The sequence below is a fragment of the Mesocricetus auratus genome, unplaced genomic scaffold, assembly GCF_017639785.1.
Source record: "Mesocricetus auratus isolate SY011 unplaced genomic scaffold, BCM_Maur_2.0 Super-Scaffold_100019, whole genome shotgun sequence".
Classification (NCBI taxonomy): Eukaryota; Metazoa; Chordata; class Mammalia; order Rodentia; family Cricetidae; genus Mesocricetus; species Mesocricetus auratus.
The window spans coordinates 2349376-2363399 of NW_024429200.1; the positions used below are offsets into that span (position 1 = coordinate 2349376).

Below are 14024 nucleotides of genomic sequence, written 5' to 3' on the forward strand. Positions count from 1 at the left end.
ACAGCAAGTGGAGGCCAGTCTTCAGCAGTCAGAGTGTGAGCTTGGGACTGAAAACGGCACTCTGTACCTCCAGTACTAGACGGCAGTAACCAGGGTCTCTCCTCAAGGGTTCCTCACATTACACTGTGCTGAGTTCTTAAAGAAAACACCCTGGGGCTGAAGAGCTGGCTCAGCAGTTAAGAGCACACGCTGCTCTTACAGAGGACCTAGGACAATCATCCCTAACTCAACTTTCTGGGGATCCAATGCCCTCTGACCTATGTGGGCACAGGGCGCACAGGTGGTGGAGACACATCCTGGCAAGATACCCACACACATAAAATAAAATTTTACATAAATCGGATAAGAAAGAAAAAAAATATCCTTGTCAAGGGGAAAAAAATCAATATTCTACTGATCACTTTAAGAACAGTAAGGCTTTCTGGGCAGTGGTGTCGCACACCTTTAATCCCAGCACTCCCAGAGGCAGGTGGATCTCTGTGAGTTCGAGGCCAGCCTGGTCTACAGAGGGAGTTCCAGGACAGCCTCCAAAACTACAGAGAAGCCCTATCTCGGAAAACCAACTACTACTACTACTACTACTACTATTACTACTACTACTAATAATGCTAACCAAGCACAGTGGCACACACCTTTGATGCCAGCACTCAGGAGATAAGGGCAGGTGGAACTGGGAGTTCAAGACCAGTCTGGTCTACAGAGAGAACAAGCAGACACCAGGGTTACATAAAGAGACTCTGTCTCAAGGGGGGGGGTGGAGAGAAAGAACAAGAGACAGACAGAAAGAAAAGAGAAAGGGAGGAAGATAGAAAGGGAAGTTACTAAGGCTAAGCATGAAGTTATGATGTGATTTTTAACTTGATTCCTTTCAAAAATTACAAAAAAGGAAAAAAATCTATGCTGGATTTAAAAGAAACTAAATGAAGAAAAGACAAAAAGAGATGACCCATTCTTTTGATTTATTAGACACACTGCTCTTCAGGCCTCACAGAAAAAGGCTGTATTACTGTAAGTGAAGGAGTGAAAAGATTAACAATGACCACATGACGAGATGAACATTCCTTCATCTTTGGTTCCATGCACTGACAATTGTCACTGTTCACATAGATATTTTCCTCTGGTCCTCACGAACCCCGTGGTAGGCAGGGAAGGCAAACACCATTCCCACTGTGCAAGTGGACAGGTAAGAATCTATTCAGTGCCATTTTATGCTTACAGTGGAGTCACTAACCAAACCCCTGCCTCATGAAGGAAACCATTCACCCCAAACATTCGGGGCTATCCTAACTGCTGAGCGACCCCACTCAGAGTGGACTTACACACACTCCTGAGCTGTTTCTGCGGAGCCACGCTAGGAGACAGTGAAAGAACTCAAGTCTGGCTCCGGAGCCTTTGCCAGGGACTGAGAACCTGGCAAACCTCTGAACATGGCAGTGACACATGTTCAGTCCTTTTCAATCAAGAAGAATAAAAGTGAGACTGATTTTTAGGCAGTTTAATAATAAGATAGCAGGTTACTCCAAACATTCACTACAAATAGGTGATTTTTCAGTCTCTGAAATAATTTATGAACATGGAAAGCTTATTACAACACAATCAATACAAACAAGGAGTCATTTAATCCCAGGACTCAGGACACAGAGGCAAATGGATCTCTGTGAGTTCAAGGCCCCCCAGGGCTACATGAGAGTGAATCAGTCTAAAAGAGAAACAGAGCTCACACCTTTAATCCCAGCACTAGTGAGGAATATAAGATAGGAGTAGGGTCTCTGGGTTTCTATTATTCATGCTACAGGGTTTCTCCATACAGCCCTGGCTGTCCTGGAACTTGGTTTGGTTTATCCTTATTAAAGCAGCAGCTTTCAAATTTTCTTTACTCCAACCCAAGTGTAAATTATTATATATATATCAAAACCTAGGTAATAAACACAATGAAATAGACATCATCTATGATAGGCCCTTTTCTAATTGATTCTGGTTTTTTAAATAATCTATTTTCTTTTATTTTATTTGCATTGGTATTTTGCCTACATGTGTACCTGTGTGAGTGTGTCAGATCGTGGAGTTAGAGACAGTTGTGAGCTGCCATGTGGGTGATGGGAATTGAATCTGCATCCTCTGGAAGAACAGTCAGTGTTCTTAACTACTAAGCCATCTCTCCAGCCCCTGATTTTGTTTTCTTTGAAATACTAGTTAGGGCTGGAGAGATGTCTCCACAGTTAAGAGTATTAATTTGATAGATCTGATTCCCAGCACCCACATGGTGGCTCACGACTATTACTCCAGTCCTACGAGATCTTATGTCTTCTTCTGGCCTCCACAGACATCAAGCATGCATGCTGTACATATAGATGCACACAGGCAAAACACCCATACAAATAAATAACTTATAGTCACATGGTCTAAAATGATACACAAGCCAGATAATTAGCTGAAAAATTAAATCTGAAAAGTAGTTTATTCAAATAGTCTAAATACTACAAATGATATTAAAAACTGATAAAAATCTACTATATGGTTTCCTCTATAAGGCACCCGTAAAAAGTCAAAACTGTCTGGGTGGTGGTAGCACATGCCTTTAGTTCCAGCACTCGGGGAGCAGAGGCAGGTGCATCTTTGTGAGTTCAAGGAAAGCCTGGTCTATAAAGTGAATTCCAGGGTAGGCTCCAAAGCTACTCAGAGAAACCCTGTCTCGAAAAACCAACCAAATAAACAAACAAAAGTCAAAACTGAGCTGGATAGTAGTGGTACCTTTAATCCCAGCACTTGAGAAGCAGAGGCAAGAGGATCTCTTGAGTTCAAGGCCAGCCTGGGCTGCAGAAGAAGTTCCAGGACAGCCAATGCTATGTCTTGAACACACCCAACCAAAAACAAAAGTAAAAAAACAAAACAAAAAACCCGAAGGCATTAGACATTGCAAGAAACCAGGAAGGTGGGAGGGATGAACAAGCAGAGCAGATTTTCAGAACGAAACTACTTTGTATGACCATAATGGTAGGCATATAGCAGAAATTAGTTTAAATCTACAGAATCTGTCATGACAGCAGATACAAATTATGAAATTAGGTAATAACTGTTATGATAAAGCATGTGGAGAACCTTGGCAGATTCCATGGCAGGTGAGGGTGACAGAGGCAGACAGAGCTTTGCTGAGAACTTTTATTAGAAAAGGAAGTGGGGGAAGGAAAGAGAAAGGAGGTAAAGAGACACAGAGACAGAAAGAGGACAGAAGAGAAGAGGGACACAGGAAAAGTCCTGTCTGCCCCAGGGGAACAGCAGGAAAGAGGGAGCATTAAGTGGGTGCAGTCTTTCTTTTAAAGGGGTCCTTTGTGCCTGAATGCAGACTGGTAGTCATGGAACCCTGAGCTGACCAGAGGACCACCTGAGTGCATTCGGTCAGATGGCAGGCACAGACCAGCATAATACCTGAATCCTTACAATAAGAGTATAGGTTTACCTGCTGTAACAGGTGCAGCACGCTGGTACAGTCTATTGATTGCAAAGGAAGAGGTGTGTGTGTGTGTGTGTGTGTGTGTGTGTGTGGTGTAAGGGTAGATATGGAAGCTCTTTGTACTATCTGTTCAGTTTTCCTGTGGATCTAAAATTATTCCAACTGGGCATGGTAATGCAGGAGATCTCCAAGTTCAAGGCCAGCCTGCTCTACATAGAATGCTATACAGCTGAGTCTGTCTCAAAAAGTAAAAAAATAAAAAATAAAAACCTGTTCTAGGCCGGGTGGTGGTGGCGCACGCCTTTAGTCGCAGTACTCAGGAGGCAGAGGCAGGAGGATCTCTGTGAGTTCGAGGCCAGCCTGGTCTATAAAGCTACACAGAGACACCTTGTCTCAAAAAACCAAAACAAAAAACAAAAGAGAAACAAAAAAAAAAAAAATCTGTTCTGAAACACAGTTTATTAACTTAAAAAAAAAGAGGTATTTGTGTAAATCCATTACTGAATTTCCTTTTAGGTAGGGCAAAATTTTAAATCTACATGTTAGCATTATTACTAGAATTTGATACTTGTTAATGTTCTTTACCACATTTTAATTCAGTTTACCTGAATCTCAAAGCAATTTTGGGAGATAGTAATTTTACAGAAAACTGGGTAACACTAACATATGTTTTCTTGATCAAAGGTCAAATTAAGAACTAATATAAATACTAATATAGAACCTAGGACTTCTACACTGAGTTCCAAATAACAGTCAATACTATAGATAGAAACACCCCAGTCTTAAATTGCCAATTGCTAACAGTTTTAGTAATGGCAAGGCCTTTCTTCATACTCTAAGGGGCACTGCTAACAGTTTTAGTAATGGCAAGGCCTTTCTTTATACTCTAAAGGGCACTGCTATTATGCCTTGCCAAGATACAACAAGTAATTTAGGAACAGATGTCCAGTGTGCAACATGCTGACAATCATTCCAAACACTGTCTGACCAGTTTTAAGCTCTGTCACCATCTATGCAAGTGATGTATCACCATGAAAAAGCTACAATTTGTGAAACATAAAATAGTTAACCAGTGTCATTTCCTAAATACCCCAAGTAATCACTGCACACTGCAGAAGATATCATAACCCTAGAGGATATCATAATGCTAGGCATTAGAGTAATCTAATACCCAAACAAGAATGGAAGAACATAGACCTTATGTAATGCCTTAATTCATGAGCTATAAGACAGAGTACTAATAATTCTTATATGTTGTCCTAAATTCATCTTCCTTTCATAAGAGAAAACAGATGCTAGAGCCAAAGTTACAGAATTTGATCAAAACATACAGGTGATAAAGGCTGGTGCTTAATATACAACCATTGTAGTAAAACACGCAGCAACAACAGCAAACATATAAATATGTTCTGTAGGTATCTGCCAAAAAGACTACCTGGCTCTCGTTTTACAAATCATTCCAAAATATACCTCCCCCAGCTTACTTCAATAGAAGTTCAGTATGTGTCCACGACTAATAAATTTCATTATTAGCAATTTGCCTCAGCCATACATTTGAGCTCTATAAAATATACATTTATTCAAGTAGATGAATGCAACACAAGACACTCAACTACCTTCAAACACATAACCCTGAGAATTAAAAATTACATTAAAATTAGTTAAGTAACTATACATTAAAAGAGAATTTTTATGCACTAATATATATATACCATTAAGATGTTGAATTTCAATAAGAATATTTAAAATACATAACATTTATTTTTTTTTACAAAGATATACATGTTGAATGTTTACTAGACACAGAATTTCCTGATGACTACAAAAGAAGCTTCATGTTTACTCTCTGGTGGAGGACACTTGGGGAACACTTTACCTTTCACTTCATAACCATCTTGTGCTTTACTGCTGTTTTATCGTAAGCGTAACTGATCTGTTTATGTACTGGACGTTACATATACACGTGTATGAGGTGCACTCGCCTGTGCAGAGTCTATGTTAGGGATCTTCTTCAGTCTCTCTTCTCCTTATATCTCAAGACAGGGTCTTTCACTGAACCTGGGACTCTCGGCTTTGTTCAAACGGGCTAACTGGTGAGCCTTAGAATCTGCCTGCCCAATGCTGGGCATTGCAGTGCCTAGCTTTTATGTGGGTGCTGGCTCCAAATTCAAGTTCTTACACTTGCATGGCAGATACTTTTTTCAACTGGGCCATCTCCCCAGAACCATAAATGATTCTTTTAAAAGCTAGAAAAATAAAACCAAAGAAATCTCAACAACAAAAAATTTCCTGTTTAAGCCTTATATCCAGAAAGGCTAATTCAATAACCCTTAGTTAAGACAAGCATGTCAGGTGGCTGGAGAAATGGCTCAGTGGCTAACACATATTGTTCTTACAGAAAACCCAAATTCAATTAGCAGCACCCACATAAGGCAGATGACGGCTTCCTGGAACGTCAGCTTCAGGGAGCTGACACCTCACTGACCTCCTTGGGCACACACACAAACATACACATAAATAACAAAGCTTTTGAAAATTAAGACAACCATTATCAATGTTTTCTATCCTCAATGAAGAGTAATAGATTTTTCCCAGCATCTGGTTAGAACTTTAGTCCTTTCTCTATGTGTAAGCTTATGTGTATGACTGACTGTGCTTGAGTGAGACAGTGGAAGCTCATGTACTTATGTGTTTACGACAGTGTGTGCTTGTGTGTGTGCTCATGGCTTTTGTTTTATGGATTTTCGATTTTTAAAGACAGGGTTTCTCTGTGTACCCTAGCTATCCTGGAACTCACTCTGTAGACCAGGCTGGCCTCAAATTCACAGAGATCCGCCTGCCTCTGCTTCCTGAGTGCTGGGATTAAAGGTGTGCACCACCACCTCCTGCTGTGTGCTGACATTCATAAACAGGGTCTCATGTATTAAACAGGTCCAAGACTACCCTCAATTTACTACACTCTTGAGCTTCTGATTTCCATCCCTCTATCAATTCTGGGATTGCAGATGTACAACTCAATGTCTTTTTCCTTTTTTATAACTTTACTTATCGCTGGATGGTGGTGGTGTACGCCTTTAATCTCAGCACTCAGGAGACAGAGCCAAGTGGATCTCTGTGAGTTACAGGACAGCCAGGGCTACACAGAGAAATCCAGACTAGAAAAACCAAAATAAATAAATTAAAATTATCTTCTCAGTTTGGGCAAGGATTAATGATTTCTCCAGGAATTCATGCTAACTATGCACCTGAAAGTGAACAACTATTAGTCTCAAAAGATTCTTGCAGGACCTGAAACCACAGCAAACTACATGTAATGGTCTACTACCTTATTGGCAAACCAAGACTTGCTGGCCAGGTTCAGCCTAACAGTTTGTTACCCTACCTGTCAGAAATGAATATTGCTTTTTCAAAAAAGATTTATTTGTTTATTATGTATACAGTATTCTGTCTGTATGTTTCCCTGTAGGCCAGAAGAGGGTACACAATCTCATTATACATGAGCCACTATGTGGTTGCTGGGAATTAAATTAAACTCAGGACCTCTGGAAGAACAGACAGGGCGCTCTCAACTGCTGAGTCATCTCTCCAGCCCCAAATTTTTATTTTTTAAGTGGTGGGAAAACATCAGATTAAGTATTTTATGATGCATGAAAATTACATGAGTTTAAATTTCACAGTCTATCAGTAAAGTTTTACTCTTAATACTGCTACACTAATGCACTTACATATTCTCTATGATGCGTTTATGCTACAGTAGGAGAGTTGTAACAGACACCATATGGCCGGCCCACAGTCTAAAATATTTACCACATGGCCCTTTATAGTTTGCCAAAACATGGCCTATGACTATAATATAGTAACAACTTACCATGAACAAGTCAACATTACAAAACAGTACATCTGTAGTATTTTTTTAAAAATCTTTTAAAAAGCTATGAAACAGTTTTTAAAAGCACAAATAAAAACCTCTGTTGAAATATTTTAAGTTACTTTGCCTTGACTTTACTGCCATATTAAAGATATATTACTCACAGCCTCTGAGTTATCAATAAATGGATCTGTCTCATCATAGCCAAAGCCTATATCAATTAAATCTTGTAGCCGATCCTTCCGGTGTTTACGGGCTTTCCCACCCTGCAAAGGAGAGACACATTAGACTTATTCAATACCTGTACTGTTTGCATAAATTTACAAAAGAATTCACATATTTTTTTGTAGAGAAACCCTCTGTAGGCAACTGGGTCTCCCCACACCTTGCATGTAAACTGCACTTAGTAACTGCTTCCTCAGAGTAGAACAGCCAAAGGAGTTATAAAGTGGAAAATATGCCAACACTTCCTGAACCACACAGTCAGCACTAACAATGGTAAATCAAATCGATGGCATCTATCCTTGACATAGCAAAAAATACCTTTCAACTCTGGAATCTTCCTTTAAAAACCTGAAACCCAGTCAGGCACTGGCGGCACAAATCTTTAACCCCAGTACTGGGAGGCAGAGACAGGTGGATCTCTGTGAATTCAAGGCAGTCCGGTCTATAAAGTGAGTTTTAGAACAGCAAGAGCTACCCTGTCTCCAAAATAAAGAGAAAAATCCACCTAGATAAGCCTAGGGAGAGAACTCACTCTCAGAGTTCTCCTGACTCCACATTTGCCTCCTGCATGTGCACATCAACACTAAATGAAAGTTACTCTTTAAAAACACGTGTTTGTCTACATGTATGTATGTACACATGTGCATGCCTGGTTTCCCTCAGAAGTCAGAAGAGAACACTGGATTTCCTGAAACTGGAGTTAATTATGGGTTCTGAGAACTAAATCTGCATCCTCGGTAAGATCAACAAGGGATCTTAATTAACAACTGAGCCTCTCCAGTCCTCTTTTCTTCTACTTTTTAAGTATGTGTTATATGCCTCTGTGTGTGAGAGAGACAGAGAGACAGAGAGTGTGCATACACATACACACACGTTTGCATGTATACATGCATGTATATGTGCCCTCAAAGAGGGCATCAGATCCTCTGAACTGATATTACAGAGTTGTGAGCTACCTGATGTGGATGCTGGGAACCAAATTCAGGTCCTCTGCAAGAGCACTACACGCTCTTAGCCGCTGAACCAACTCGCCAGTTCCCAAAAACTATTCTTAAAAGTTATACCTAAATGTTATATAATTACACACATACACATACAGGAATATGAAAACCAAGCACACATGGGAGCTGGTAAACTCAGATCAAGATCTGTTGTCTAGCCTATTCTCAAGTGTACTGTGCCAAGGTCCATTCTCCATTTTTTGTTTGTTTTTTAGTTTTATGAGACCAGATTGGTCTTGAACTCACAGAGATCCACCTGCTTCTGCCTCCCGAATGCTGGGAATAAAGGGGTGTGCCACCACCGTCTGGCTTCCATTCTCCAGTTCTGATGACTGCAGTTATGTGAGGTATAACCACTGGGAGTATCTAGCTGAGTGATGAGTATCAAGAGTCTCCTATACTGTATTTCATACTTGTGAATCTATAATTATTTTTAAATGAAATGTTCCTAAACCAACACAAACCAGTTCTTGCAGATGGCATTATTCAATTGCTTTACTTTGACCCTGGCTGATCACAGCATAGAACGCATTATATCTCAGATACAAAATGTTTCTTGAACTCTCAAAGTTCCATATAAGCTTGGGATAAATAGTTTAAACAGGAAGCAGCCTTCCTCTGGTACCATGAACACAAGTATGTGAGTTCTGTTTTAAGCCTCATTTTGTAAGCCATATTTACATTTACAGATCTGAATCCATCTATGATTTTTAAGCATCCCTGCACCATCTCCCCATCCTGTTTAGGTGAAAGGAAAGCAAGGAATGGAGCCACGATGGGCTCTGCAGAAAGGGAGATGTGAATCTCTACCGTCACTTGGTTCCAGTTCTCACAGGGTGGATTTCAATGTAAGCTAAGTGTTTATAAAGATTTATACATTTAATGCAATGTGTCTTTAATGAAAACTAAAGGCAACGAAAACGGCACTTGGGGAGAAAAAGGCTACACTTTCCACTATGTGGGCTCCAGGGATCAAACTCAGGTCATTCGTTTGGCAGCACATGCCTGTATCTGCTAGTCATTTCATTGCCCACACATCTTTTAAGATGAGTTGTCACACCAAGGAGTAGTGACACACACATTTAATCCCAACACTCAGGAAGCAGAGGCAAGCAGATTTCTGAGTTCGAAGCCAGTCTGGTTTACAGAGGGAACTCCAGGGCAGCCAAGGCTACACAGAGAAACCATGTCTTGGAAAACAAAATAAATCAAACAAAACAAAACCCCCAGAAAGGTAAATTATTAATACATAGCCCAAGGGTGACCTGAACAACTGTGACAATTCTCCTGCCTCAGCTTCCCAAGTGATGAGGTTATAAGGGATAAGTCAACATGCCCAGATTGAAACTATATGTCAATATAAAATGTATGCTGTTCGATTTTTTTAAGAGCAGGTTTATGGGTAATGGTTGAAAACTGAAAACTGGGGCCAGTGAGTCAGGCTGCAGCCAAGTCTAGTGACTTGCATTTGGTCAGCTTATCCTCTGACCTCCACATGTGCAGAAAACCAAAAAAGATCTTCTATAGAAAAAACCCCAACCCTGAAGACATCACCATAGCCCTCATTTGCTGAATGAATAAAACACTGGAAGACCCACCGACACACGAAACACACAGATGACTCTCAAAGAAGCCACACACAGGCAAGGCCCACTTACAGGAAATGTCAGAAAACCAAAAACCTCCAGAACAAAATCAGACTAGAGGGGCCAGAGAGGTAGAGGACTGTCTGCAATGATACACAAAACAAAAACAAAACTGTGGGAAGATAAAACTGGCCTACACGACCGTGGTGACACAGATTGCATGCATTTAGTAAAAGTCACCAAGTTGTACAAGTAAAAATGTTAAGTAATAGTTAAATGTTACCTCAATAATTCTGACCTTATAGTCTGTCATTTTTTTTCTTTCTTCTTTATCTACCTTCCTTCTCTAACTCCCCTTTCTAATTTTTTAGTTTTTTTGTTTGTTTGTTTAATCAGAGCTGGGGTCAAACTAAGAATTAACATCTCTACTTCAAGTCTCTCTCCCAAGAACCTTTGTTTATAGGGTTAGTCACACCTTCACTTCCTTCCATTCTAACACTTGGGTCTAGAAAGCTGGTCATTGTTTTTACCTAAATCTATTCAATTCCTTGGCTTGCCTCATTTCCCTCAATTTTACCCTTACTACATCTAATGACTATTTCAAAAATACCACTTCCTATAGTCTCCTGCCTCAGAAACATCCTTATTACAGACACCTGAAAGCCTTACTATTCACACTCAAAGCTTTCTGCATGTTACCTGACTGCCTAGCCACCTTTCTTCCGCAATGTTCTGACACGGGCTTCTGATCCACTAAACCCTTCCCTAAGCACATGGCTCACACTCACTTCCTACGGACTCTCACTCCTCAGTGAATCCTGCTGCCTCACCGTTTCTCTAGGATGCTAATTAAAATCACAACCACTATTTCCATCAAATACTTTCAGGCAGGGGAGCAAGGTACAACGAAGTGACTATAATTTGCCTGGAGACATCTAAAAGCAAAACAGCAAATCCAGTCTGTTGTGATAAGCAAACACAGAACAGCAAACAGCTTATTGGTAACTGGACTTAGGAGCATGTGTGTCTAGTCAAGGTTACCAGCTTGTTGCCACTAAAAATGACTGTTGTTAATCATAAGTGCTCAATAGAGCAGAATAGAAGTGCTAATAAATAGGTGTGAATCCTTTTAATTTTAAGTGTGAATCTTAAAGAGATTATTCAAAAATAATTTAAGCTTTGACTAATATTAATCTGTAATCTCACTAAAGTCCTGTCAATAATAGCTCAAATGATGTTAACTATAAATCATATCAACTATGGCATAACCATCCAATGCTAACAGCCATTAAAAAAAAACAATGTGGCAAAAGACTATAAATATAGGAAGTAAGAAAAGCAATTTGTTAAAACTTATTTACAACTAAGGGTATTCACAGAAAGGACATTAAGAGTATTTACTGAACATCTGAAGACCAACAATGATGGCTCAGTGGTAAAGACACTTGCTGCCAAGCCAGACAATTAAGCTTGATTCCCAAGACCTACAGAGTAGAAGGAGAAAAAGACAGTTGTCCTCTGACAGCCACACATGTGATGTGTGGACACAAACACACAGCACATTAAATACATTTTTAATTTAAAAGCGTGGCTGGAGAGACGGCTCAGCGGTTGGGAGCACTTGCTGCTCTTTCAGAGGACCTGGGGGAGTGACTTCAGCACCCACAAGGCAGTTACACATCTGCAACTCCAGCCCCGTAGCTGAAACTTGCTGTGCAGCCTCGGCTGTCCTCCCTACCTCAGCATCCAAATACTAACATTACAGGCATGCGCCATCACGTCTGCCTTGAACAACAGTCAACCGATGCCCAAGAGCAGCATATACACTGTGAGTCTGAAACCCTAAAGTCTCACCTAAAGGAACTCAGACAAACTGGCAGTGCGTCCTCCCTTCTGCACACACCCATTCTGAATCACTCTTTTTCAGTATCTTCCCAAAGGCTGTTCCCTGAAACCAATCAGTCTTAATCCATAATTTTCTAGACCCTTTTTATACTGTACAGTTTACACATCAAGTATAAAAATCAAAATTTATTTACGGAAATAAATTTTAAAATCTTCCCTTTTGAGCCGGGTGCAAGTGCACACTTTGACTTGAATCCCAGCACTTGGGAGGCAGAGGTAGGTTCCAGGCAGCCTGGTCTAATCTAGTTCCAGGACAGTTGGGGCTGTTACATAGAGAAACCTGTCTCAAAAACAAAACAAAACAAAACCTTCCATTTTGTTACATCTCAAATGAAGAACCCTCTTTAAAGTTCTTTTTCCAAGCACCCCACAGTGACTCAGACTATTACCTACTGAGTCACTAGTACTGGCTTAACCTGATAATCAGTATCTCAGGCCAATGCTGAGGGATTACAACATCAGTAAACTGAAAAACAAACAAGACATTCCTAGCTGCACAGGACCCCCACTGCCTCTGTGACAATAAAATGGCACTAACATTCACTGATCACTTATGGCAGACAGAACAGCAGGACATTAATTGATAGGATTTCAACCTACAACCAGAGAAAGCACCCTGGTTACAAAGCTTCAACATGTTCTACAATTGCATTTTTTAATCCATGCAGATTTTAACCTTCCAATAAAGGAACATAGTTTCAAATAAATCAGCAGAAACAGTCAACAGTACAGACACACTAACATACACTTTGATAATCATCACTTATGGGTGTAAAATCTTCCACATGTCCTAAATCTGCTGTTTCACAATAGGTCTGCAGAGATTTAAAGATGTTGAAATTCTATTTAGCTCAAAGAGGCCACACAATAAAAATGGTTCAACAAATCAAGTGATCAGAATTAGACCAAAAAAAACTTGTGTTTGAACATGATTTATTTTCTCTGCACACCTTTTAATCATAGCACTTGGGAGGCAGAGGCAGGCAGACCTCTGAGTTTGAAAACAGCCTGGTCTGCGGAACAAGTGACAGGACAGTCAAGAGTACACAGAAAAACAAAACAAAACAAAACAAAACAGATGTCCCTCTTCCTAAAAGTTGGGTTTTTTTGTTTTTTGTTTTTTTTTTGAGACTGGGTTTCTCTGTGGCTTTGGAGGCTGTCCTGGAACTAGCTCTTGTAGACTAGGTTGATCTTGAACTCACAGAGATCCACCTGCCTCTGCCTCCCGAGTGCTGGGATTAAAGGTTTGAGCCACTACCGGCCGATTATTTCATGTTTTAATATACACTCAACCCTTTATATCCTGGATTGGTTCCAAATCTCCAAATGTTCAACTATCCTATATAAAATGACCTCTTGTTGATATATATGTATACCCCACTTGTATCCTGTGTTCTTTAGCTCTAGATATTTATAACATCTAACACAATGTGAATGTTATATAGCTATGAACCTAGATTGTTTAAGTAATAAAACTAAGAAAAAAGTCTTCACATGTAAAATACAGGTGCACTTTTTGTTTTTTGTTGTTTGTTTAATATATCTGATCTTCAGTTGAATCCACAGAGGCAGAATCTACAACTATAGTGGGTTGATTCCACACTACAATTTTTTATTTTAGTTTTGTTTTTAAAGACTCTCTATGTAGTTCTGGATGTTCTGGAGCAAGGCTATATAGATGCATTCGAACTCAGAGAACTACCACATCTGGTCTGGTTGCAGACCAATGTTAGTCTATACAGAACACTAAATTCACTGCTATCTAGGTCTTATGAGTAGAATTCATTTTGCAGTGATCTTAACAAGCTTGCCCAAACTCTGTCCAAAATTTTGCAAGCCGAGTCTTAGGAATCATACCCAATGTAAGGACAAAACAGGAAAACTAGACCTAGGGAGGCTCCCCAAGTGCTCTAGCTTCTGAGAACTTAGAGATCACCAATGAGTGATAGACTTCTTAAAATGATTACAGGCTCTTATAATAACCACTT

The 14024-nt window shown here is 39.9% G+C and overlaps 1 protein-coding gene across 5 annotated transcripts in view; it reads right to left on the reverse strand.

The window, feature by feature from the left end:
• The window catches only part of Ubn2 (ubinuclein 2), an 84761-nt gene that overhangs the window by 60901 nt on the left and 9836 nt on the right, over positions 1 to 14024 (reverse strand). For all 5 annotated transcript variants that reach the window (XM_040728787.1, XM_040728786.1, XM_040728784.1 and 2 more), the window contains exon 3: positions 7484 to 7585. In XM_040728787.1, the coding sequence (XP_040584721.1) occupies positions 7484 to 7585 (102 nt within the window). The remainder of the gene's footprint in view (positions 1 to 7483; positions 7586 to 14024) is intronic.